Source organism: Macaca nemestrina, chromosome 13, assembly GCF_043159975.1.
Source record: "Macaca nemestrina isolate mMacNem1 chromosome 13, mMacNem.hap1, whole genome shotgun sequence".
Taxonomy (NCBI): Eukaryota; Metazoa; Chordata; class Mammalia; order Primates; family Cercopithecidae; genus Macaca; species Macaca nemestrina.
In genome coordinates this window covers 114,042,148-114,069,920 of record NC_092137.1, presented here as the reverse complement: position 1 = coordinate 114,069,920, position 27,773 = coordinate 114,042,148, and the positions used below count along the sequence as shown (strand labels likewise).

The following is a 27,773-nucleotide window of genomic DNA, read 5'->3' as shown; positions in this document are numbered from 1 at the left end:
AGGGAGATGATCAGTGGAGCCTTGTATTCTGCCATCTTGTTCCAACCACTAGCAACTTGGGCTTTTTAACAAAACAATATGATCACTAGAATACAGGAGGCATTCTTCCTTTCCATTGCCACCTTGTAGGATTGCCTATTGTAGAATTTTAACTGTAAGAAAGTGTTCTGAGGAGACTATAAAAGAGTAGTATTGAAAATGTTTGCTACCCTCTGAACCAGACAAATGTATCACCATTCTTAGTCCTCAGTCAAAGGGCAGAACTGAGCTTCATGCATTTATTCTATACCCGTATGCCAGGAACTGTGCTGGGCAGAATCTACATGGGAAGGCAGATGTGGGCACACACAAATAAGGTTCAAAATCACCAAGAGGTCAACTGGAAAATGTTATCAGCCTAAGTGAGGGAGTGACTCACACTGCCAGTGACCCCTCTGGAAAGTTTTCTTGTGGAAAGTCTTTGGATGACAGTCTTCCAGTTGACAGAGAGGTACAAAGACCTGACACCAAGAAGAAATAGCATGTGAAAAGGCACAGAGGAATAAGTATCTTGGAGTGTTCAGGAAAGAACAAGAAGCTTGACGTAGCTGGAAGTCTGTAAAGGTGAGAAAAAAGAGGCAAATTAGATGCTTTTGAAGAGATGTCCAGGTGAAGCCATTTATTTGTTCATGCAAATATGTATTGAGCACATACTAGACCCAGGCCCATAGGGGACACATGGCAGTGGAAGAGGTCATAGCAGCCCAGGGAACTTGCAGCCCAGTGAAGAAGTAAGGCTTTAAAGAGACAATTAAGCATTGACCAGAATGTGGAGTTCTGAATAGTATTATCTTCTATTACTTTCAGGCTTCATAATGTAAGATAGATTAAAACTAAGATTTTCTAAACCAAAAACAGAGACATAATATAATTTATCGAACTTTTAATCTTATACATCTTCCAAAGTGTGATGTTTTCTCTGCTATTTGGCACACAACAGCAATAACAAAATACCAATAAATAAATGTAATGAAGAATTGTTCATCACCTGAATGAATGAAGATACAACATTCTACTGTATGCCTTTGATATGGTTTGGCTCTGCGTCCCCACCCAATAATCTTTACCTGTTGTGGGAGGGACCTGGTGGGAGGAGATGGAATTATGGGGGCAGGTTTTTCTCATGCTGTTTCATGATAGCAAATAAGTCTCATGAGTTCTGATGGTTTTATAAAGGGTAGTTCCCCCACACATCCCCCTCTTGCCTGCCACCATGTAAGACATGACTTGGCTCGTCATTCACCTTTAGTCATGATTGTGAGGCCTCCCCAATCGTGTAGAACTGTGAGTTAATTAAGCCTCTTTCTTTTACAAATTACCCAGTCTCAGGTAATTTATTAGCAGTGTGAGAACAGACTAATACAGTAAATTGGTACTGGTAGAGTGGGGTGCTACTGTCAAGACACCTGAAAATGTGAAAGCGACTTTGAAACTGGGTAACAGGCAGAGGATGGAACAGTTTGGAGGGCTCAGAAGAAGACAGGAAAATGTGGGAAAGTTTGGAACTTTCTAGAGACTTGTTGAATGGCTTTGACCAACATGCTGATAGTGATATGGACAATGAAGCCAAGGCTGAGGTGGTTTCAGATGGAGATGAGGGACTTTTTGGGAAATGGAGTATGTCTTTATTAGCAGCATGAGAACAGACTAATACTGTCTTAAAAAGTAGTATCATCATATTCATCAAGAATGTTGGCAGGACATGCTGGTACTACATTTTCAGCCTAACTTTGCTCCAGGTACTCTTCTGAGAGTTTTACAAGTACCCGTTCATTAATCCTCACCACAACTTTTTAGTAGCTGCAATATTTCTTCCCATGTTACAGATGAGAAAACTAACAATTAAAAAGATGCAGTACTTGCTGGAGACCTCACAGTATAAATCCTGGCAGAGCCGGAACCCAAATGGATGAGTTTCTCACACAGCTCATACCCTTAATCATCAAGCATTACCACCTCCCATATTCCTAAGAAAGAAAACATCAAATATGTATGGGTTGATCCACAGTTTTTGTTAATTTCCAAATCAAAATACTGATGGAATTTTTAAATTCTTGACAAAAAATTCCTAAATTGCATTGACACGAGTTAACCTATTAGTATAACCACAGCACATTTTAGAAACAAGAATGCTAAAGTGTGATACGGATCCAGAAACAGAAAGATCAATGAAAGAGAATAGGCGATTCAGACTCAGGTGCATATAGGAATTCAGCATATGATAAAGTAACACCTTCAGTCAGTGATAAGGAACAGATGATCCAAATAGTGTGAGGATGATTGGATTACTATTTGGAAAACACACAGTTGGACTCTGAATCCATATTATATTCCAAAACACATTACAAATGGATTAAGTCCTTAATGTAAAAATAAAGCCAAAATCTGTACCCAAAAAATTACTGAATATTTCCATAATCATAAAGTAGAGAAGAACCTTTAAAATTAAACTCCAAAAGCAGTAGCCATGACAGAAAAAAAGTAAAATGTTTGAGTATGTAAAAAAAATTTAAAACTTTGCCACGACCATCTTTCAAAAAGATAAAATATTTAAAAAGCTTTTATAAATCAATATGGTAGAAATAGACACACCTAAATAGAGAAAATGAACAGAAATTAAAAAAAAAATAAGAAGAAGAAACACCAGAATTGGATAAAGCATTCAACTAATAAAGTGCAAGTTAAAATAACAAGAAAATAGCTTCATTAACTAAACTGACCAAAATTTAAAGGATGCTAATATCTAATAAGGGGAAAGTTTGAGGAAACCCTAACTTCCAAACCCAAGGTAAAGACTGTTGTTTGTCTCTTTCAGTATCCATGTCAACTCCCTCCTAGTGTTCCTTCCTCTACTGCAGAGGCTGCAAAGCTCAAAGTTCTGTCACCCATATTCCTTGTAGCTAAGATATGAATGTGATTTAGGATCCACCAATCATAAACACTCATCAGGTAAAGACATTAACCTGTGTGGCACCGATCTGGTTGTTGGAATAGACTTTGCTGCAGTGGTAAAAAAAATTACTTTCTCAATCACAATGGAAAAATGGCGATCCTAGACCTTACAAATTATTCCTGGGAGCTTAGCTGGAACATCATCCACCACCATTATAATGATTTTGAAAGACACTTAACACAGTGATAAATACAATACCCTTCGGATTAATCTACCCGAGATGGCTTCTTTTGTCTGTAACTAAATGCTAATCTGTTGAGTAACTGGTCCCCACCAAGTACTGAGTAACACTCAGAGAGCGGGAATCTGGGATTAGATCCTGTTAATATAAAAGGACAAGACACTGTAGTTCACAGTAAGCAATGACAAAACATTCACATAAATTGTCATCTGTGGTCACCTGGGAAGGCAAAGCTCTGGACAACTGAATGCCTATTTACACAAGCCAGTGCCATCAGAAATAGGGATGCAGGGGCTGTGGGGTGATGGACTAGAGCCTTCTAATCAGCTAGAGAGCTTAAAGAAAGACATGCCGCATTCCGGGCATGGTCAGAGGACCCTAAAATAATCTCTTTTCTTGTAGCAGGCCTAGAATAACCCAAAATTGGAGCAGAATCTGGGCCTGATGGTTGTTAAATTATAGTAATTGACAGCCTCACAATGTCTCTTATATAAGTGTTAGAGAATTGACTGCAAATGGAGGAATCCCAAGAATCGGCATAGGGAATTTTGGGTGGACTTGAATGACTCCAAGTTACCTCAATCCCGAGAACCCTTGCCAAGAGATGTAGGTCCTCCTCCACTGTGGAGGGAGGCGGTTCCTGCCTTGATTGAGGACGCTGTAATGACCTCTCCCGGGGTTGTTATTTTGTAAGAAGATGCCAGTTCTCCTCGCTCCCTGCCTACTATCTGTATTCCTTCCAAGGCTGTAACTAGATAATGGGGAAGAGTGGAGATGAGACGGGGAGCATCATCCCACCAAGGAGATGGAGGTTTACATGCCAAACGAATGGAAAAGAGTTAAAGAGTTGTAAGGTTTTCTAACTGAGACGATCAGAAACTTGGAGAAAAGTGTGGAAATGAACTGTGAGAGGGCCAGACCGTGGAGGGAGAGATAGCACTTGATCTTGGGCCAGATTTACTAATATAAGTGCACTTGCCGAAGATTCATTGTGCTGTCTCAAGCAGCTGGGCTGGTTGGTTCAGTCGTATACTAGGCAAAAACAAAAACAAAATAAAAACAAAAAAATGATTTTTGGTACACTGTGGAAAGAAATAGAAAGACATAAAAATATGGTAATCATGGAGTGGATTTATTGCATGAGACTCACCCAGCTCCCCTTTCACTACATTTCCAGAGAAACCCAGCAGAGTTCCCACTCACAAAGGCATTCAGACATGTATTGCCAAGGGACATTTCCAAAGCCTCAGAAAATGCTATATTGTAGTGACTGTATCTGCATGCGAGACAGAAAAGTGAGGGATGCTGCCAACAAAATGGGCTAGCTGGTTTCACCAGGCATCATGAGATCTCAGATTTATAGAGGCCAAGCAACAGCCCTTCAACTGCTAAGTAAGAGGCGTGGCCACCATGATAACCAAATACAGCCAAGATGACAATCAAATTACTGTGACATGATGGGTTCTTTGGCAGGAGCTCATAAAGAAGGGGCCCCTCAGACTGAAATGAATTGGGAGCCCACTATGATCCTACTTAAACTGTATGTCACTCCACCTCAAGCTCCAAGAAAACCCTCTAAATTTGGTTAACAGATGTCCAACTGGAGCAGCAAGATGTGGAGTCAGATCAGCTTTTTCCACTTTCAGACTAAATTTGTTCACAAAGCAAGAACCCTTGTATGCAGAGAATCTGGATACTCTGTATGCAAGAACCCTTATATGCAGGGAATCTGGATGCGGAAAAAGGCTATCATAATACACAAACATATGCTGTATGCATTCTTCTTGCATCCCTTTGAAGAGCCTATAACTTCTGATTTAGTTGGCTGTGCATTGAGGAAAGAAATATCCTCAGGCCGAGCATGGTGGCTCATGCCTGTAATCCCAGCACTTTGGGAGGCAGAAGCAGGCAGATCACCTGAGGTCAAGAGTTTGAGACCAGCCTGGCCAACGTGGTGAAACCTCGTCTCTAGTAAAAATACAAAACTTAGCTGGATGTGGTGGTGCATGCCTGTAATCCCAACTACTCGGAAGACTGAGACAGAGGAATCTCTTGAACCTGAATGGCAGAAGTTGCAGTGAGCTAAGATTGCACCACTACATTCTCACCTGGGTGACAAGGTGAGACTCTGTCTAAAGAAAAGAAAGAAGAGAAAAGAAAAGAAAAGAAAAATACATCTTTCAAGGATTATGAGATACTGGATCTGAGCGAAGATCAATTCCTGGAGACCCAGAATGCCATTGTGGTCCACCAATCAACTGAAGTGTAATGAAGATGAGGTGAGAGTAGGTCTTTAAGCCCATCCTGTGGTTAGGATCTCTATTCCCAAGTGTATAGCTGGAACAGATATGCTGGGAAATTGAACCACAGCATAAAGAAGGGCCAGGTGGGAACCTTTGGAACTGTATTCTCAAGCCATGTCTTCATGGAAAATAACAAACCAAAAGTAATGCTACCATACATGACAGGTGGAATGATGGAGATAGGACCCACCATTACAAACCCAAAAGGTTCAAGAGGGTTTATTCTCACCTCATCCTTATTGAATTCACCTATTTATTCTATAAAAAAGGAAGATAGGCCTTGAAAAATGATGTTGGATTATTGCAAACTTGATCAGATGGTAATGTCAACTGCTCTTTCTGTTCCTAAAGTCATCTTGTTACTGAAGCAAACCAACAGATCCTGGTACCTAGTATACATCAGTCAATCTGACAAACTTTTTCTTTCTCAATAACTATAACTAACTAGAAGCAATTTGCTTTCACCTGGAAGAAGTACACCATCACCATCTGATCTCAGGGTTACGTCTGTTCTGACTTTTTCATAATTTATCCCACAGATACCTTGATCATTTCACCATGGCATAAGATGGAATGTTGATAGTAGTTGATAGTAGTTATCCTAGGTCCCTTGGTAAGACACAGGAGTACCAGAGAATAGGAGATAAAAATACAAAGACTTGCCCCCATATCCAAAGCTCATCCGCTCTAGTTTTCTGGGACGTATCAGAGAAGCCTCTCCCAAGTGCAAGAAAATGTGCTGCATCATGAACCCATTACCCCAAAGAATGTGGCTTCTTTGAACTTTAGAGGCAATAGATACCATATTCATTTGTGCTGCTTCGATCCATTCACCATGTAACTCATAAGGGCACCACCTCTTAGGGAGGCCCAGAAAGAGAGAAGGCTCTTGAGATGGCCCAACAGCTGCAAACATTTGGACCTTCAGATACAGCAGATCCCATTGTGCTTGAAGTGTCTAGGGCAGAGTGGAATATTGGACAGAGTCCATGGCAAACCCTGGTAGGGAAATAAACAGTCAAGGTTCATAGGACTTTGAAGCCAAGTTACATTCCCAAGAACATAATTACTGTTCTTTTGAGAAACAGATCTTGGCTTCCTTCTGGATCCTGGTAGACAAAAAACCTGATTATGGGGCAACAAGTAACCATGTGCCCTGAGTTGACCATCCAGAACCAAATGTTGTCTGAGTCATCACACCATGAAGTTCCATGTGCCCAGTCTTCAAGTATGTCAGGCTCAAGCCTCACGGGGAGTTCAGTATGGACAGTTGGTTAAAAAGAAAATAACAAAAAAGTAACTTGGTTTACAGTCCATTCTACATGATAATATGAGTAACAATCTTGAGTCAGCTTTTCCGATTGCAACAGCACCCCCCAAAAATGATGGAAAAGGAAGCCCCCCATTAGGCAGAACTTCAAGTAGCACTTCTCATTTGGTTTGGTTTGGTTTTGCTTTGTACCTTGTCTAGAAAGAGAAATAACCAAAGGTACAGATCTATACTGATTCATGGGAGATGGTTAATGGTTCTGCCATATGGTCAAAAGTTTGGAAAAACCAAGAGTGATGGATTAGTAACAAGGGAGTTTGGAGAGCAGGTATAGGAGTGCATACATTACAACATACTCAGTGTGAGAAGTGAATCTTCTTCAAAAGGTCTTCTTGAGAAGGATGTTCTCAATAATCAGAAGAAAAAGATGAGTATCCTGTGGGTGTCCATGATGCCTTTCCCCAACTACCCTAATGCTTTGCCATGGACTCATGAATTAAGTAGCCATAGTAGCATGAATGAAGACAGCATATAGATTGCCTTTCCCAAGGCTGATCTAGCTGGCCTCATAGCTCAAAGGAAGGGTCCAGCCAACCACTAAGTAGCAGATCAGTTAGAACTGGATCCCTTCCAAAATGGCAGGGGCAGCAATGTCTTCCCTGGCATGGAGACATATGGATCTGAATGTTTACTTTGCTGCCTACTTTGCTTCTGCCAATAACTCTCCATGACTTAATGAATGCAACAGTCACAAACACAGTGTCCAACAATGCTTCTGATTAAGGAATTGATTTTATAGTAGAGCAAGTGAGACAATGGAACGCCACTTAAAGAATACCAGAATGTCCTATTGAAACCTCAGTTGTGGCACTAACTGATAAACAACAACCTTGTACAGTTAAGGTGCTATCCTACAGTTGCATTGTGTGCTCTGAACCACCAACTAATATAGGGCATTCTTTCTTTCTTACTAGAAAACATTGGTCCAGAATCCAAGGGCAGAAAGTAGAGCTGACATTCTCACTTTTCCACTGAAAAATGCCCCCAAAAAATCTGCTTCCTGTGCCTGCAGCTTTGGGCTTTACTTTTCCAAAGCCTTTAATATCCAGGAATGAATGCTTCCAGAGGGTAATTTAGCTATGGCATAATGCTGTGGAACTTGAGACTGCTACCTTGCCACAACTCCAGGGGCCTCTATGCACCATCCTTGGTGACCATGATAAGGTATTTGTTTGGTGGCATCGATTTTAGTGGAAGAAGTTAGGGTTTACTACCAGCAGCCTCCTGATATGGCAGAACTGGCTGCTTTCTTAATCGTGGCACAGGTAATTAAATTCCAAGGACTAGTTGTTTCCGTAGAAGCTTAGCCTAAAGACAGGTCCTCTAGCCCTCCAACAATTGTAAACACCAAACAATTAGTGATAAATTCCTTTCCGTTTAAACTGGCCATGTTGGTTTTGGTTATTTGCAACTAATCAATAATCAAATGGTGGAAGTACATGTTCTAATATGTATCAAAAAACCCTTAAAATATGTATGCTTTTTATTGCAGAATTCTCTTCTGGAAATTTATCCAAAGAAAATAAGTGGACAAGCACACAAAATTCACATGCACAAATGTATCTTTTTCTAATTCCAAAAAAAGCTGAAGTCACTACCAAATGGTAATTGATAAATAAACGAGGGTAATCAGTATGATGAAAACCATCCCAGAAACGTCATAATATTTTACCTTTCAATAAAGAAGAAAAATCTCATGGAATGTAGAGTGAATATGTGTTTCTCAAAGAAGATGCAATCCATGAAGACATGTAGCTTAGCATTTAACTTTCCATAAATGGTTATTCTTTTGTCTTATATTTGGAGAAGAGGAGAAGAAATAGTGAATAGCAGGCAAGACTCTAAAATGCTTTGAATACAGCTTGCCAGATTCCCAATTAGAAAGTGAAATATGCATTTTTTGCCATTTAAATTAGGAACTAAAATTATAGCACACATTTTGGTCATTATCTATTTCACAACCACTTATTGAGTGCTGGGACGACCAAGATGAAAAAGACATGGGCCTGTTTTCTGGAGAGTAGGAGGGACTGAACTTAATGGTTAAATTTCAAAAGTTGGTCCTAAATACACTGGTGCTCTCCTGGCTCTCACCCTTTCTGCCCAGTGGGCATGTTATAAGGAAGCTGCAGGTGATATCAGATGTGGTCACAGTTCAACTGTAGCACATGACAAATGTCTTCAATTATTTTCCTCCTGCTACATTTTAGACCTAGTGATGTTGCCACATAAGACCTTGAAATATTATCCTGGTCTTTACTTATTCATTATTTTTATAGCTCAGGACTTTATTCACATGTTTATAGCCCCAAACCCCCATCTTGTCTCACTCTGGAAGCTGACTGCCTTGGCACAGAGTAAATGCTAGTGCAATTTGGGCCATGTCTCCAGTTGTGACCCCTTGGTCCAAGCGGGTTAGTTTCAGCTGACTGAAGCCTCCAATGCTGTATTCCATGGAATACATCCTCAACTTCCAGGCGTGCCTGAAGCTGAGCTGAGAGACACTGAAATCTACCTGTGCATTTGAAGGTGTAGAGGACCACTATAAATAAGGATTTTTCTAACTATTTTTAGGTACTGAAGTCTTCCTGGGTCAGATTTCCTCAGTCACTGATTCACAACCAAAATTTTGTGAGATGAAGAAAAGAACTATGTCATCACTCTGTATTTGATTTTTTAAAAATTAACACTAAAGAGTTGGAATGTGATATGGTTTGACTGTTTCCCTGACCCAATCTCATCTTGATTTATATAGCTCCTCTAATCCCCAGGTGTCATGGGAGGGACCTGGTGGGAGGTAATTGAATCATAGGGGTGGGTTTTTCCCATGCTTTTCTCATGATAGTGAATAAGTCTCCTGAGATCTGATGGTTTTATAAAGAGGTGTTCCCCTGCACACACTCTCTTGCCTGCTGCCATGTAAGACATGCCTTTGCTCCACCTTCACTTTCCACTATGATTGTGAGGCCTCCCCAGCCATGTGGAACTGTGAGTCTATTAAACCTTTTTCCTTTATAAATTACACAGTCTCCAATATGTCTTTATTAGCAGCATGAGAACAGAATAATACAGGATGTATCAGAGAAGAGGCTGGTGCAACCATCCACATTCTCCTCACAAGAATTTGAGTGCTTCCAGAAATAAAAGTATTTCCTCTACATTCATAGCTCTATTTTTTTGAAGGACAACCAATTAGTATTTATTTTTCACATAGCCTGAACCCTGCCCCATTCAAGACATTATTTCTATGCTTGAAGACATTCTAGCAGCTTGAAGAGGACTGAGACACAGATTCTAACATTGCACACAATTATTAAATTCCAGGATAAGAAGGCTCAATCTAGATGAATCACAGAGATAGAGATGGAGAGATGGGGAGAGAGATCAAGAAATCAATATGGAATAGAGAAAAATGGGCTTGAGGGATAGACAAGGTATAGATAGGCAAAGAGAGGAAAGATGTCCAAGGCAGAGGGAGACAGCAACCTCAAAGACCCTGAACTGAACGTGATGCAGGGAGCAAGGAAACACATTGAAGAGAGTCTTCATGACTTCCCTAAGTCTCTAAGCTTGAGACTCTGTCTCAAAGTCCATTATTCAGAAATAGCCAGTATGCTGTAATTATGCCAGTCCCTGTGTTCTGTGCTTTACCCTTGTCCTAATTAATCCTCATAATAACACTTTGAAGTTGGCATTAGTACAAAAGAAAGAAACTGAGGCTCAGAGACACGAAGCAGTTTAGCCAGAAGAACTGAAATTCAGATGGGTCCCCCTTCAAATCCTGGGCCATTTTCCCCTCTCTTCACTGCCTCTCTAGTGGCACCCTAACTTTCCATGCCATAAAACCCAAGTGTGAGAGGAATCTTTCTTGACTGTCATGGCAGAAATCAGAACCATCCTACTTTCACAGAAAGGTCAGGGTCTGCCCACATGATGAGAGTCTGCCCACTGCCAAGGTTGTCCAAGGGCAGAACTTGAAGGAAACACACCTGCTGATAATGGTTTCTAGGTCTAAGCCTGTCTCTCAGAGCTCAGTGTGGAAGTTGGAGATGCCTTCAGAGACACCTGCTTCAGTCTCTAAGCTACAAGAGAAGAACCATTTCACTGCATCTCCCTCGGCACTTCAGGGAGCAAAGGAACTCATTAATGTTCATCGTTATGGTTGATACAGTTGTGGAAGTGCTAGGCAGCCAGCTACAACTCTGGGCTCTAATGCTGATGTTTACTTAGGAACTCCATGGGCCAAGGGAGCCTTATGTCTCTCCGCACAGACATCAGGAAGGAAAATATTACCACATAGAGGAGATGTAGACAAGTTTAGTTATCTTATCACTCACTTTCAAAAAAGGACTCTAGTCCCCACCCTAAAAATCTGCAAAATGAGACAACCTCAAATAAATTGGTAGGATTTTTACTTTTAGCTAGTATGACCATAAGACTTTTCCAAAGCTGCACACTTCTAAGAGTGAAAGAGGGTAGCATTAATAAAAAAACAGGTGTAAAATAGTCTTCCTTCTACTTCTCAGATTCTCTAGGAAAATTATCTTTAAAAAATGCACTCACGCTTGTAATCCCAGCACTTTGGGAGGCTGAGAAGGGTGGATCACAAGGTCAGGAGATCAAAATCATCCTGGCTAACATGGTGAAACCCCATCTCTACTAAAAATACAAAAAATTAGCCAGGTGTGGTGGCTGTCACCTGTAGTCCCAGCTACTCGGGAGGCTGAGGCAGGAGAATGGCATGAACCCAGGAGGCAGAACTTGCAGTGAGCCGAGATCGCACGACTGCACTCCAGCCTGGGGGACAGAGCAAGACTCTGTCTCAAAAAAAAAAAAAAAAAAAAAAGTATTAGTTGGCTACCTGATAACTGCTATTAATGCATTATAATGTGACTTAAAAGAAGGAATAGGATTTGGATAAAGGAAATGGAGATAGGATAGTTCAGCCAAGAGAAGCAGCCACACTAAAGTTATAGTTCATGCATAAGTGTGTGATAGGTCTAAACAGCAGTAACATTGACAAGTGCAAGGAACAGAACACACAGAATAATTGATAGCACAAACAAGTATAATTTTGTCCAGATTCCTTTGCAAAGAGAATCTATTTTCACATGGGATGGTGGTTGCTACACTTCTAGGTTTTCATTATTTGCAGGTAATACAGCAGTCAGGTTGCCAACTCTATCAGCAATCTATTGCTGCATAACAAACTGCCCTAAACTTTAGTGGCTTAAAACATAAACATCTATTATTGCACAGGTCAGGAATTCAGGCCCAGCTGGTTGGATCTGGCTCAGGGTATCTCATAAAGTTGCAGCTGAGATGTTGGCTGAGGCTGTATCATCTGAAGGTTTGACTGGGGCTGGAAAGGTTGTTTCCCACACCCACTCACACAGCTGTTGGCAATGGGCCTTGTTTCTTCCCTAGCTGTTCTTCACTGTGTGAACTTCATTATAGGACTGCACACAAAATGGCAGCTGATTTCTCCCAGATCCAGTAATCTAAGAGAGGGTGACCTCAATAGGAAATAATGCCTTTCAAAAACCAGTCTCAGAATTGACTACCATCACTTCTGCTACATTCTGTTGTTCACACAGACCAGCCCTTGTACCAATCCTACGTCCTTGGGCAAATACCACCACATAGGGATCACTGCAGACAATCTTGGAGCCCAGCTACCACACCAACTTTTAATTGTGCTAAATTTTTAATCATCATCTGATATAACAATTATAAATAAATATAAATAAAATTTTGATTCTAAAATACTAAGAAATATATAATGTTGGCATAATGGCAATTTTTTACTTTAAAACTCCTATGATTATACAAAAAATATAATATATTTTCCTTATTTTTAAAATTTCACGAAGAATAATCATGTATCTATTTGTTTTATTTACCATTGCTTATCTCCCCCAACTGGAACTGACATTTTATCTGTCTCATTGATATCCCCAGTGACAATAACAGTAACTGACATAAACTAGGAGACATGTAAATATTTGTAGAATAAATGAATGATGAACACTTCACTTGGATTGGTAATTAATAGCAGACTAAGGCTTGGACATAAAGATCTTGGCACCCAATCCTGAAGACACGCTTTTTGTTCAAAATGGCAGAACTGGTCCAGTTGAATGTAAACATGAATGGCAAAACCATGGCACACAGCCTCTATTTAGAGGAACAAGCTGCAGCAGAGGCAGAAAGAAAAGCCAAGCATGAGGTAACAAGAAGCAGAAACTTTTCTATGGCTTCAAAAAGTGAACCCCCTTAGGAATAACGTTCATGAGATTAGTCTTTAGAGGGAACCAGGGTTAATGACAGGTGGAGATATTGAGAATGACAGTTTCTTGTCGTTGGCTGAATTTCCATGCCTGATGGTACAATTGAGGCTAGAATGGGTTTCAATCTTCACCCAGGGTCACAGAGCTGGATTCCAATGAGGTCAATGGTTTCTCCCCCTCAATATTCTTTGATAGTCTTCACCACTGAAATAATGACCATCCCCACCCCACCCCACTCCCACCTTCATTACTCCCACTCCAAGACAGAAAGGCTCAGCCCAGGACGGCCATGGGCTCCACAGTACATTCGACATCCCCTTGGCCCCACTCCCCAGTGGAAACCCAAGGAAGCTCATACCACCAGGACTTCCCTGGAGGCCCAGCCTCTTATTCCAGACAGGAAATGGAGCCAGTGCAAACATGAGCTCAGCATTTTTTGCTGACTAATTCTTCCTCCCATAAAAAGGCTTGGTAAATATGAGTTCTAATGTAACCTAAAGACTTGCTTAACAAAGGGGAAAACCCACCAGCATTTCTTAATTCTAACACACCTTATGTTATGCAACAGGTATGTTTCTTTAAAAAAAATGAACTAATTTTAAGACACACACACTAGTAATTTAAATTCACTAGAGAGTTAGCTATTTAGAGGAACCCTGTTGTAAATCCTTTCACAAACTGAAGAACATTTAAGTAATTACCCTCTAATTTATGTGCTCTGTAAGGTCAACTATTTAAATGTCTGGTTTTCTTAATCCGAGGCACACCCGCATTTATAGAATGTCTTTAAAACTCATTATGGCTGACAAATGTATTTCTTTGTTTTCTTTAACAGACAAAACTGTATTTTGGTGAAATAGGCAGAAGATACTTATTATTCTGGAAACTGTTTAAATACTCACTTATTGCAAAAAGGACTTCTGTGGAGGTGATGGAGAACTGATATGATCAAGAATCAAATTGTCTTACATTTAAGAACATATCGCGAACACATACATGTGAAGTCCTTGTAATTTGCATGCAGTCTGCAGTCTTTAAGCCTCTGTAATTTATATTCAATCTAGTCATAATTTATTTGATGGTTAACTATGTGTTTTTAATTCTCAGTGAACTTGACAAAAAAGCTATCAACAAATATAGGTTAATAACAGGAATGTTTTTAATTGTTTGAAATATTTTGATATTGGAAAATATTCTTAAAAATATTTAATGAATAAGTTGTCTTTTACATGTTGTTAAGCCAAGATAAAAAGACTCAATGAAAACTTTTCTCCTTATTGGAGACAACATGGCTTTACATGCTTAGTGTTTACTTGGTTGAAGCAAGTGTGCTGGGGAGCGGTATGCCAGAATTCACACGCTCAAAAGGAACACACCGGGGGGTCGGAGGAAGCTGCTCCTGAGAATATCTTGCTGTTCTGACTTTGTAATAGGACAGGCTCTAAAGATTGGCTATATTAAGGCCACGCATGTGTCCCCAGACCTAATTCTTTCCCTAGGTCTGGTTTTACAAACTCTGGTAATAAACCAGGTCAAGAAGAAAGTGTTACGCTCTCAGTGTGAATAGCTTGGAAAGAATGTCAACAGATAAGAGGCGGTGCTCCCAAGCTCTGAGAGCAAGGCTGCAAGTGCTGGAGAGCTCAAATCTCACCTGTGACCTGGCCAAGGGGCAGAGCCCCAGGCAGCAGACCAGGGCCACCACGCATGCCTACAGGAACCCCATTCACCCGGAGTCCAGCACGAATGGCGCCCTCTAGAGCACAGTGCAGGGATGACCTCTCGCATAGGTAACCCGTGTCCCTGGATGCCCACCACAGCCTTGCTAGTCCCTCCTCACAGGTTCACTTCCACAATACTGTGGTCTAGATACAAGCTGAGGAAAGAGGATTGGCTTGACCCTTCCCAATTCAACCTGGCCATACTTGTTAACATAAAATGCTGGCTACCCTAGACAGTGGAACTTTCTAACTCTGCTATGCCACCAGCAACTTCTCCACGCCAAATGTCAGGGCTGCCTAGTAGATGTCACCTTCCAGGGTGAACCCAAGAAGTAGTTGGCAAGGCTAGAGATCGTAGAAGGAGTAATAACCAAAGGCACAGTGCCTGTAATTTATATTAAATCTAGTCATAATGTATTTGATGGTTAACCATGTGTTTTTATTTCTCAGTGAACTTAACAAAAAAGCTATCAACTAATATAGGTTAATAACCGGAATTTTTTAAACGTTAGAAATATTTTGATATTGGGAAATATTCTTAAAAATATTTAATGAGTAAGTTGTCTTTTACATGTTGTTAAGCCAAGATAAAAAGACTCAATGAAAAATTTGCTCCTTATTGGTGACAACATGGCTTTGCATGCTTGGTGTTTACTTGGTTGAAGCAAGTGTGCTGGGGAGGAGTATACCAGAATTCACACGTTCACCTGACTCAGGCAAAGCCATGTATTTTAAAAGTCTGAACTGTGCAGGGACCAGATTCAAACTAGGGGTTGCCAAAAACCGGCTGGTATCAGGGGACATCAGGGGTCCATCTATAATACATGACAGCTTCCTAAGAGAGAGACAAACATACTCAATCTTGTAGATGAGTATGTAGATGGCTGGTTGGTTCTTTTTGCTCCATATAATAATAATAATAATAATATCATCATCATCATCACAGTTGACAGATCTTTAGCGGTCACATATATCAGCAGTGTTCTGAGCACTTTACACACATTCATTTTGTGTAAAATGCAAAATGATTTGCACACCAACCCTGTGAATTTCTACCTCTAATCCCCCCAACCTCCTGTCTCGTTCCAACCACTGCTGCATGATCAGCTCTGTACCGGCTGCAAGCATTTCTGCATGGGTACAGCCCTTCATGACTGGCTCTGCTTCATGACTGCTCCTTGTGCTTCTTACCTCCTGCCCCAGGGATGCCCTGGTGTCACATGGAAACCCACGGAGTCCTGCTCAGCACTCCCACGTGGAGCTGGGAAGTGCAAGGGTATTGCCCACTGAAGATGAAAGGTGCACAGTTCTGAGGCATGTGTTGTAAGGTCTTAGGCACCAAGCAGCCCAGCCATACACCATGGTCACCTCAGTTAGTCCCTCCCTCCCTCCAGGCTTCTCTTTCCCAGCTCTTTACTCCTGTGCACTAAGATCTCATTCCCATAAACTACTCACATGTTAACCTTTGTCTTGTCCTCTACTTTCAGGGGATCTAAGTTAGGATAGCTGGCATTATGGAATGAATGTTTATGTTACCCCAAAATTCAGGTATTGAAGTCTTAACATCCAACGCGACTGTGTTTGGAGACAGGGCCTTTACAGAGGTAATTAAGGTGAAATGAGAGCATGGGTGGGGCCCCAATCTAATAGGATTAGTGTTCTTATAAAAAGAGAACTCAAAAGGTGAACTCCTCTCTCTCTCTCTCTCTCTGCATCTCTCTCTCTCTCTCTCCCTGCTCCCACACACATGCACCAAAGAAGAGTTCATATGAGGACACAGTGAGAAGGCAGCTGTCACAGGAAACCAAGAAACCCATCCACCCTGGTAGCACCTTGGTCTTGGATCTCCAACCTCCAGAACGGTCTGTTGTTTAAGCCACCCAGTCCGTGATATTTTGAATGGCAGTCCTAGGAGACTAAGGCAATTGGTAAAAGGATAGCCCTGGAAATAGCATGCTCAGAATAAAATACTAGAGCTGGGTCACTGACCAATCAATCAGATGGCCATAAAGATGTCACTGCTGGGGTGAGTGGGTTTGTAAAGTCAGTCTCTGCGACTCTTGTCTGTGATTGATTGGGATGGGGGACAGGTGATGGTGAAGCATCAGGTTAGTGACAATCATTAAAAAGGAAACCACACATGTCATTCATTCTGCATTTATCACACCCATAGAATGAGCAGCATCAACCTTGAACCCTGATGTAAAGCATGGACTTCAGTTCCTAACGATGTATCAATATTGGCTCATTCGGTTGTAATGAATGTACCCCCCTAATGTAAGGCATTATTAATAAAAGAACTGTGCATGGGGGTAAAGGGAGGGGTACATGGGAACTCTCTGTGCTTTCCTCTCATTTTTCCTGTGAATGTAAAATTACCCTTAAAAAAGTCTATTAATTTAAAAGATAAAATATCTTTGAATATGAGGAAGTTAATAAGAAAGAGAATGACAGGCTCAGATGAGTCAACTCTCACCTCAATGTAGGCTCAAAATCATAGTCAAGGCCTTGTGAAGAGAGGCAGAGGTACACAGCAGACTGTGTTCACAGCCAGGACGGGTCTGCTGTGTGGAAGTCAGGGCACTCATAGGAAAGCACAGGTCCCTGAGACCTTGTAGAGGCCAGGGAGGCTGGTGGATAAGCTGAGTCTGAGAATTTTGAACATCAGATCCCCTGAACTCTGCACTGGTACAAGCAATGCCCTGGTCTGTGGTGGAAGAGAGCAGCCTTCCCCACCTGGATCCCTGCGGACATCTCACCTAGAGCATGCTTCTCAGATGACAATCCCTGTCCTCCTCAGGATCTGTTCCCACCCCACTCCCTTTGCCTCAGCAGAGCCTGCGCAGGAAAATAAAGTCTTTGATGTGAATGGAAATGACTCACACACTGAAAGGATGGCAGGACTTGGTGGATATGTACCAGCAGAAACCAGAACGTAGAGGCACAGGGCAATCGGGTTGTAGGGCTGGTTGGGGAGGAATTGTTGATGTGGGCAATCACTTGTGAGTTCCCCTATCTGCTTTTGATGATTCCTTGAAGTTAGGACAGGGTAGGTAGTGACATTCAGCAAAATAAGGGAAAATGACCCAGCGCGGTGGCTCATTCATGCCTGTAATCCCAGCACTTTGGGAGGTTGAGAAGGAAGGGTCACTCGAGGCCAGGAATTTGAGACTAACCTAGGCAACATAAGGAGACTCCAACTCTACATAAAATAAATGAGCTGGGCAGGGGTGGTGCACGCCTGTAGTCCCAGGTACTGTTGCAAGCTACTCGTGAGGCTGTGCTGGGAGGATGGCTTGGGCCCAGCAGTTCAAGGCTGCAGTAAGCTATGATTGTGCCACTGCACTCTAGCCTGAGTGAGAGAGAAAGGCCCTGAGAAGAAAGAAAGGAAAAAGAAAAAGAAAGAAAAAAGAAAGAGAAAGAAAGAAAGAAAGAAAGAAAGAAAGAAAGAAAGAAAGAAAGAAAGAAAGAAAGAAAGAAAGAAAGAAAGAGAAAGAAAGAAAGAAAGAAAGAAAGAAAGAAAGAAAGAAAGAAAGAAAGAAAAAAAGAAAAGAAAAAAAGAAAAGAAAGAGACAAGAAGACATGGCAGAACATGTGAAAAGGACACAGTGAGAACATTATGAAAGATTGATTAAAGTGAACAGCCTGGTGCCATATGTAGTGTCTTCACAAGACAGACCAAGTCCTCAACATTGGAGCAATCTGTCTCCCACAGCAGTGGCCATCCTAACACACATCCTTGAGTTGGTCTTCCTTCTGACCCTGTCCCACCTCCCCTGTCCCTCTCTCCTGCTATCTGGGATCCCTTTCTAAGATAAGCAACTCAGAGGACAGATCCCTTTGTTCACACTCCACCTTGGGGAGAACCTGGGCTATGACAGATTCTGTCGTTATCCCCATTTTGCCAATGAAGAAGCTGTAGCACAGAGAAGCTGAATAACTTGACTGAAGTCACACAGCTAATGAGTGGCTGAGCAGGGCTATGACTCCAGGCCACCTGATTTTCAAATCTATACCTTTCACCATTATGCTTAGTTAGTCAAATAAGACAGGACAAGTTGGAGAAACATAGATCTCATTCCTGCATATCCTAACTCATAAATTCTGAAGTCTTGAAACAACTTTCTCAATCATCCCAGTCTAAAATTTTTCAACTAATTTTTAAAAAGTGGAATTCGTCTTAAATCATCTAAATAATTATTCCTTTGCATCTCTTCTCTTTGACTCTATAGATCCGGTTTCTCTTATCTCTCTGATACTTTACCACATTCTCCTCAACAATGACAAAGTCATTAAAATTATTGCTAAAAAATTAGAACTTTAAAGCAGCTTGGAAAAAGTACTATTCAAAGAGGCAGAGCAAGTATTTGGAGCAACTAGACCATCACAGGTAGCACTGGGTATATGACATGGGTATTTATTGATCTAAACCAAGCCCTAGGATCAAAGAATAAATTAATTTTTTTCATTGAATTCCCTTTGAAAACTTATTTCATAAGAAAAAGTCTTACAGAAGAAAAATAAGAATTACTCTCATTTCAAAAAAAGACAGCAAAAAATGTAGTGGCAAATGTCTGTATCAATTGGAAACTTCTTCTTTGGCTTCCTGATACCATTTTCTCTAGCATTTGCTCCTTCATTATTTTCCTGGACTCTTTCCCTCCCTTACACTGTCTCTGACCATGACTATCCCTCAAATATGGGTCCACCTTGGGAATCTGACCCCAGTGCTTGTCCCTATTGTGCTCACTAAGAAGTCTTTCAGCTGGGCGAAATGACTCACACTTGTAATCCCAGCACTTTGGGAGGCCGAGGCAGGAGGATTGCTTGAGCCCAGGGGTTCAAGACCAGCCTGGGCAAAATAGAGAGATTCTGTCTCTATCAAAAAACAAACAAAAAAATTAGCTAGGCATGGTGATGCACACTTGCAGTCCCAGCTACTTAGGAGGTTGAGGTAGGAGGACTGCTTGAGCCAGGGAGGTTGAGGATGCAATGAGCTATGATCAAACACTGCACTTCAATCTGGGTGACAGAGTGAGACCCTGCCTCAAAAAAATTTTAAATTTAAATTTTAAAAAGACGCCTCCTGTAATACACAAACACACACACACTCTTACACACCCTCATACGCTCATTTCAGCCAAATCCAACTACTTACTAAGACACCAAACTCCTCCATGTCTCGGTTCTACGCAAGGAAACAAAAAGAGATTTCTTTTCTTCTTCCTCTTTAATTCTTATGTATGAGCCCCAAGGTCTACATGCGATTTCAGGGAAAAAGTTCATTTTAAGGACAAAGAAGGTTTTTCATCTCTCATACAGTAGTCCTGCACCTGCATGCTCAAAGCCAGTTGGTCTCCGGCTGCTCTGTAGTTAGGCACCAACTACAGGGAAGGCTGTGGGTCAGACCCGGGGCCTAGAAATGTCTCCTGTCCCTTCTGCTCACATTCCATTGGAAGGAACTCAGACACACACCTGCAAGTGGCTCTTGAAACACAGTCGCCAACTGAGAGGTCACATATTGGGCTACAGCTAGATCATTACCTTGAGAGAATGGGAAGATAGATTTGCTGGGTAGCCAGCCATCTGGCCACTGAGATATGTCTACAATTCTTGGGTTCATGGTGCAGCAGAAACTTTAGTCCACTTCCCACAAAAGAAATAAGGAATAAAGGGGAAAGGAAGACCTGATTAATTCAAATACACAATAAACAAAAACTATTTTACCTATGTACAAGATTGTGAGCCTGAATGTTCCACATATTTTCTTTCGATCTCTGTTTTACTTAGAACCACTTTTTTGAGAATGAAAGGCACAACACCTTTCTAAGCATGGGACTCATCTAAGAAGAGTAATAATGGATAACGAAAATGTTTCTGCGTGACACAGAGGGTCAAGGACATACCCAGGATGCCTCCAAATCTGAAAATGATGCCAAGTTGGAAATCAAAACAAAATCTAAGACTCTCCAAGGCAAAACATAAGGGCCTTAGACACACATATGGTTTCCATCTCTCGCTGAAAGAGCTGGATCTAAACGGAGTTTCAAAGCACATATGCAGTTTCATAAATAGAATTAGGTATATCAGGATACCTTCCAACCCAGAAGTTTAGCAATGTCCTTTGCACAACTAGAGATCTGCTGTTCTGAAATCTAGTCTTTACTAAAGTTTCCTGGCTGGTCTTGAATCCTCATAAAATTCGGTTTTCACATGTGTTGGGGAAGCTTTAAAGACTTGCTTTGTGAGAAGGCTAATGAGAATGCCAGAATTTTCATTTTGGGGCAAAGGGTATACACTAAGCCATCCATAATTTGAACATTTGAAAAAGATATCCAAAACATGTCTTTTGGGGGACTAACCTGTCAATAAAATGTCCTTTCTGTCCAAACAGTTTGACCAATGAGACAGTAATCACAGTTAAAACTAAGCCACCGCCATGGTCAAGAAGGATTTACAAAATCTAGAGTTGTAGCTGCTTCAGATTCTATTGTCAAAATGCAATACCTGGCCTGCATTATGACCACAAATTTGAAAACATAAAAGAAAATTTAAAAAGTGTGAATCTGAAGTGAGAGCCTCATTGTTTCTGTTTTCTCCAAATTTATTGAGCCACTGGTCGAGTCTCAGTTTTATCAAGGTAATGGCACACATATGGGGAAGGTCCTCATTGAGAGATTTTTGTTTTCAGAAATTTCATATCCTGCCTATTTCATTTTATAAGATGTGCTATATACACACACTGCTTCCCGTTAAACCTGTTTGAGGTGGGGTGTTGTGATGGTTTACTTTTCAAATACTTTCGGTTTGGGATTGGATGACTTATTTGCTCAAACTCATGATAAAATTCTTCTAACTGCTGTGGTCCTAGGGGAAAAAAAAATGAAGAAAGCTGGAATCATGTTTGTCCTTCAAATTGGTCAGTTGACCCAACTTTTGTAATTTTTGTAATTTTTTTTTACCCAACCAGCACTAGATAAATAGAATAGTTACTTACATTATTCATGAAAACAATTCCACTTGAGGACTCTCATGTTAATATATAAATTGTACAAAAAAAATAAGCTGTACAAAAAAAAAAAATTCCTCCAAGAATTTCCAACCTGCTCCTTTGTTTGACAGTAATTGTCTGGATTAGTTAACCTACTCTGTGAGGAGAAGGCTGGAAGTCAGCCAGTGTGCAAGCCTTGCGGTTAACTTCTTGAAATTGTGTTTTCCATATGAAATCAAGATAGTGCAATTGCTAGGTGAATTCAAAATTCCTTCAGACTCATCTACAAAAATATGGTGAAGGATGTACAAATACTTTTTTTGCCAACGTACATGTTCTTCTCTGGAGCACAGCTTCTCTTGACTTACAGGGTTTGACAGCTGGAAGCATCCTTCATTCACTCTCTCACTTACAGTTGATGACAATGAGGTTGAGAGAGGTGAAGTCACTTGCCCTGTAGCGTTCACAGTGCTTTCTGACTCCCATTCCAGTGCTCCTTATCATACAGTCTGCTGCCAAACTAGTCCCAATATTCATCCTGAGGAAAGCTAGTTGTGGGAATCCTGAGATCACATTGCTAATGCCAGAATAACTTTAGTTTGCAGTTAAGCATTTGAAAAGCTGATAGGAGGTCACAGAAATGGAAAATGTGGCCATCACAAGACACTAATGAAGGAAGAGGAAATTCTCAAGGGGAACAGGCTCATACACAGGCTGCTCTTCTTCTGAGTTAAGCTAGCAGGAATTTTCCTGGAGAGCATCCTGGAAAGAAAAGGAAAGATTTCTTTGCTCATTTTTTCCTTTCTCAATAAGACTAGTAAACGTTGGCAACCCACCAACACGGAAAATTGGCATAATAATTCCAGGACCCCTCACATATTCACCTGTCAGAGATGGGTTACTGAACACAGTTGGTAGTACCTGAAGTTCCTTGTTGAGGGAACAAGTCACGACCAACCTTTCCCTTTCCGAGAGGTTTCAGATGAAGGAGGATCCTCTCAGTCTTTGAAGATGAAGCTCCAAGAATCAGAGAAAGGTGGCATTTAGTTAGACAGGACCTCGGGCCCTTTGGTTGGGAGTATTAGAAAGAGGTTTTCTTTTAACAAAGCACATCCTCTTATATCCCAACGCTGGTTTCATGCTGCTTTCTAATAAAGGGGTTTTCTAGAAGCAGCACCTGTAATACACCAGAGCAGGACTTTCACTTGCATTTTCACAGTCTGGTTTCTTCAGGAGCCTCCAAATGTGAGCTGCTGTTCTGTGACTGGAGCGTCCGTGCCCACAGGAATTGGATCAGAGAATATGGAACAGAAGATTAAACTACACACATCATATGCAGACTTAGCTGCCCCAGACCTTGCCATGTGTGTGTCAGGTGGTGAGCTGCACTGGATGGTACTAACCAACTCTCTTTAGAGCCAGAATCTCCACTGACAACTAGTATATTCAATATCTTAGCTTATTGTCACCATTGGTTCAATAAATATTCACTTTACACTTTATTAGGCACTCTGTTGGGCACTCATTAAGCTTCCAAGAGTAGAATACGTGAACTCTCTGCTTTCCAAAACTTGTTGGGGGTTTCCTTCCCTTCTCCTTCTTCTCCAACCTCTTGTCCCATTTTACCAATATTACGAACAGATTCAGAGTAAAACAGAATGGACACAAAGTATCTTCCAGGGATTTTTGAGCCTGGTGTGATATATGTTTAATTGTTATGTCTGGTGATTACTAACGGAGACAGAGCCTGAGATTCTCTGCTGCTTTGAAAGGTGGAATGGTAGCATATGGATTCCGCACCGCATTCTCCTTTTAACTAACCTGCGGGAGCACCTGTGTCAGGCTGAATTGTTCCAGAACAGCATATCAATTAGGCAAGCAGAGGCTTGAGGGGTTTTATGCAAACCATCCTACCAAATGCCTCTCTCCAATTTTGTCTGTTGGCATTTCTACTTCAGTACCTGTCACTCTATTACCTAGTCTTTTTGAAATAATGACCACTTAAGAAAAAAGCAACAGAAATAAGTAAAGAATACAGAAAATCATCCCTTTCTTCTTCCAAAACACCCCTTAACCAGCAAACCTTTGGAAGCTACTAAATATCCAGAAATATCCCAGTGGCAGAGCTGAGTAAAAGCTATATATATTTCCATATTATCTGTGTTTGTTGGAACACACTCTGCTATGCTATAGTAACAAAAAAAGTAGCAGGGGTTCAACCTAATAGAAGCTTATATCTTGCTCATGCAAAGTCTGATGCAGGTCAGCAGGGCTCTCCTCCGTCTGGTGCCTCAGGGATCTAAGGTCTTTCCATTCTGTGCTGCTACCATTTCAATACCTGGCTCCCAGGGATACAGCAAGCATGGGAGACTCTAAACTGCCTTAGAACAAAAATGATATGCCTTTTTACTCAAAGTCCACTGGGCAGTGTTGGTTAATTGATCTTGAACTACTTTCAGGGCAACTTGAGTCTTCCCATGTGCTCAGGAATGAATATCCAGATGTGGTAAGCATTAGGTATCTCTAGGGCTTTCATCAATGGCCCAACACATACACTGTGAAGCAGGTGTTTTCATTACAACCATCTTCACAATTGTTAGCAACTGCCACATCTGACAAGTAGCCAGTCCCATTGCTTCAGAGCCAATGACCTCACCATAATCTCAAGGCCCTGCCTCCCAGGCCCACATGAGGGACCAGCGTTTCTCATCACCACTTTCAACAGCATCATGGCATTGCTATTTGACCTGGAGATTTAGATTAACTTCTGCTGTACCAATACAGTCACCAAAACGTCAAGAGTAACAAGAAAAGGAAACTTGACTCTCCAGGATCTCTTACAGTGTAAGAAATCAGGTCTTGGTGAGAAAAATACTTTCATAAATTGGTTGCGTATAAAATTCACAAGTGTTGAGGAATCATGTGTTAGACATAAAACTGAAGTTATCCCAGAGGAGGGAGAGAAAAGGCAAAAAGGGTGGCGCTTTCTAGTAAAAGACTGGGGGGATTCTAGAAGGGGGTCCTATCTCAGAGAATGATTCTCCGATAAAGCTGCTAAACTGAGAAACAGGCTTCAGAATGACCCTTCATGAAAAAAATGGCGTGGACTAGGGAGGTGACATTCAGGCACTGAGGCGAGGGGAGGCTGAAGGAAGAACGTACTAAGGAAAAGAAATTGCAGGAAGGACTCTGAGTTCTTCCAAGGCCATGGAATGAGGATTCTAGTCAAATTTGACCAGATCTTCCGGGGCAGGAGACCAGCTGACACCTGGCTCACTTAGTAAGGACCTTAACTCGACTGGGTGTGGACTGGTGAAGCCCTCCAGCCACGCCACAGGAAAGGAGGGGTAGCTGGGGCAGAGTAGTTGACTCGTTTCATGCCACCCTTTAGGTGTCTCAACCTTACATCTCCTGAACACCTGCAGTGAAAGTAACCTACTTTCACCTCTTAGAAAACATCCCAGTTGGCCTTATATCATAGGAGAATTGTGTGTAGCTTCCTCCAGCTCTCCTCCCCTCTGCTCTACACACACGCCTTGAGAACTAGGACCTAGAGAAATGTGCCTTCTCCCCACGATTCAGCACCGTGTCTGGCCTACCATGGAAACTTACTCATCTTCTTCCCTAACCTATAAGGTGGGGGTGGCGACAGAGATCACACAGGATACAGGAGAGGTAGTGTGGCATAATGGTTGGCAGCAGGGCTAGAGCATAGGATCACACTGGTGTGTACCACAATTTTGACCCTAATTTCTAAGAAGAGCAATCATCTCAGGACTGTGCTAGAGACTACGTGAGAAAAAGAATATAAAACTGAGTGTAGGAGCTGGCATATTGTGAGCCTCAGTGACTGCTGTCTGCTTTAACAGGTAACGCTCTCTGAGAGCGTGGACAGCAAAAAAAAAAGTATCTTGGAGGTGAATCACCCGGAAATCAGCTCAGCTCAACTGAGGAAATACTGGGAAAAAAACAAATCAGCACTGGGAACCCTCCAAGTGACCTGGAGCAAGAAGGTCTCGGCACGAGAAAGTCTTCTTCGTCTTAGTGAGAGACTTAACAACTGTTGAGAGATGCAGGGATCAGCTAAGTGGACTGGGAGATGTGGGAAGGTAGGGGAAGGCAGAGGCACTTCCCAGAAATCTGGAAATTACACAAATGGCAGAGATCATCAGTGGTAGCCAGCGTGCTTCCCACTTCTTTCATAGTACTTGTTTTTTGCAGGCACTGGCTGACAGAATAGAGACAGCTAGGTATGGCCCTAGACCAAGGCCCAGCCCATGGGATGTAACTGAAAGTGTGTGATGCAGCTTCTGGGAGCCTTCTTTAAGAGATAGCAGGTGTCTGCCTTTTGCCACATCTTCCTCATTCCTCTTTCTTGCTGGCGGAAATGCAGGCGTGATGGGCAGCGCTACAGCAGTCTTCTTGGACCTAGAGGTGTCCTGGGGAATAGAAGCCCATGTGCAGCCACAAGAAAGAAGCAGCAATGAGCAAGGGAGGCCAGACACCCCAGCGTGCAGGGTGTTAGATAAGCAAAGTCGCCCTTACTCCAGAGGAGACAGAGAAAAGAGGGAGGGTGGTGTCCAGATTTTTATGTAAGAAAGAAATAAACCTCTATCTAGTTAAAGCCACAGTTATTCTGGATCTCATTTTATGCTCAGTCCAACTCAATCCTCAAAGGTAGTAACTTACTCTACCTATGTGGCCGTTGATGACATTTCCACTTACCAGCCTTGGCTGTTCATTATATTTCTATTCAATTGTTCTGGGATGCTAGCATTTATTATAACATTAATCTTATTTTAACAGTGTTATAATCTCACTCCCATTTAACTGCTCTTCAAAATGAAGATTAAATGTCAGTTCTACTATTGTCCATCTTACCTGGATATTGTTAAGTTTTCACAGACCTATTTTTTTTTTTTTTTTTTTTTTTGAGATGGAGTCTCGCTCTGTCCCCCAGGCTGGAGTGCACGAGGTCAGGAGATCGAGACCATCCTGGCTAACATGGTGAAACCCCATCTCTACTAAAAAAAAAAAAGAAATTAAAAAAAAAAAAAAAAAAACTAGCTGGGCGAGGTGGCGGGCGCCTGTAGTCACAGACCTATTTTAAAACAAGGGGGGATTTGGGGAGCTGAAACGGAGCTTCAGAATTCTGCCTAGAGCTGGCCTAAGGAACACCTTATTCAGCAGTGGGAACACATACAAAGAAAATCTTATTTTGAAAGGACTCTTGCCTCCCTTCATCCAGAAGAACTTCATCTCCTAACACGAAGTTGGCATTCTCTGTTACTCACCCAATGTAAATCGGTTTTCCTTCTGGGTGAGCACTGATTTGCAGAGATCACTGGGTGCAGGGCAGCTCCTGATCCCGAGCCGCGCTGACAGCGGCGGCTCTGCACGTTCAGACAGCTCCTCTGCCTCCGCACACTGGGAAAGGGCGTCTGCTGGCTCTCCAGACCGTGCTACCGACCCAGGCCGGACAAGGAGAAAGGAAGGCAGGAGGACTGATCCCAGCCAGGTGGTGCTCGGCACTGCCACATGCCATTGTCCTCCTGACTGATGGGAGGTCACCTGGTAAGGGCCGGGGCCCCCAGCCCTCTGCTGTGACTGCTGCTGTCCGTATGCTTGGGATTCGAACTCATCTACTAATTAGTTGGAAGGGAAGTTTTTTAACACCTTGTGTGTTTCTGCTGCTTTATTCTTTCACCAGCCTTCACAGGTATGAGTCTAGGTAATCTTCATAACAGCTTTTAGAAAGTAGGCATGGAAGACACTGTTCTCAGTATTTCAAATGCAGGAAATCAAGGCTCTGAGAGTCGCCTCCTATAACTTCTGTAGCTGGAGCCCTACTACCTCTTGCCTGGCCCCAGGACAGCCGGGAAGCTACACAAGTGCATGGATAGCAGCTGGGACGGGAGGCTGGCAAGGGGCTCTGGGTTTCTCCCCGCAGGCTGCCTTCCCTGGCCCC

General features: G+C 41.9%; 1 protein-coding gene and 1 non-coding gene across 2 annotated transcripts in view; one reads left to right on the top strand and one right to left on the bottom strand.

Moving 5' to 3' along the window:
• LOC139357744 (uncharacterized) overlaps positions 1 to 27,702 on the bottom strand; it is an 89,733-nt gene extending 62,031 nt beyond the window's left edge. The window contains exons 1-3 of the mRNA XM_071076116.1: positions 27,666 to 27,702; positions 27,100 to 27,447; positions 419 to 595 (exon numbers count right to left, since the gene is read on the bottom strand). Coding sequence (XP_070932217.1) covers positions 419 to 595; positions 27,100 to 27,447; positions 27,666 to 27,702 — 562 coding nt within the window. The remainder of the gene's footprint in view (positions 1 to 418; positions 596 to 27,099; positions 27,448 to 27,665) is intronic.
• Positions 14,496 to 14,624, top strand: LOC112428109 (small nucleolar RNA SNORA72). The gene has a single exon (XR_003020003.1). It is a non-coding gene; the product is annotated as a small nucleolar RNA SNORA72 (small nucleolar RNA).
• Positions 27,703 to 27,773: the final 71 nt, after the last annotated feature.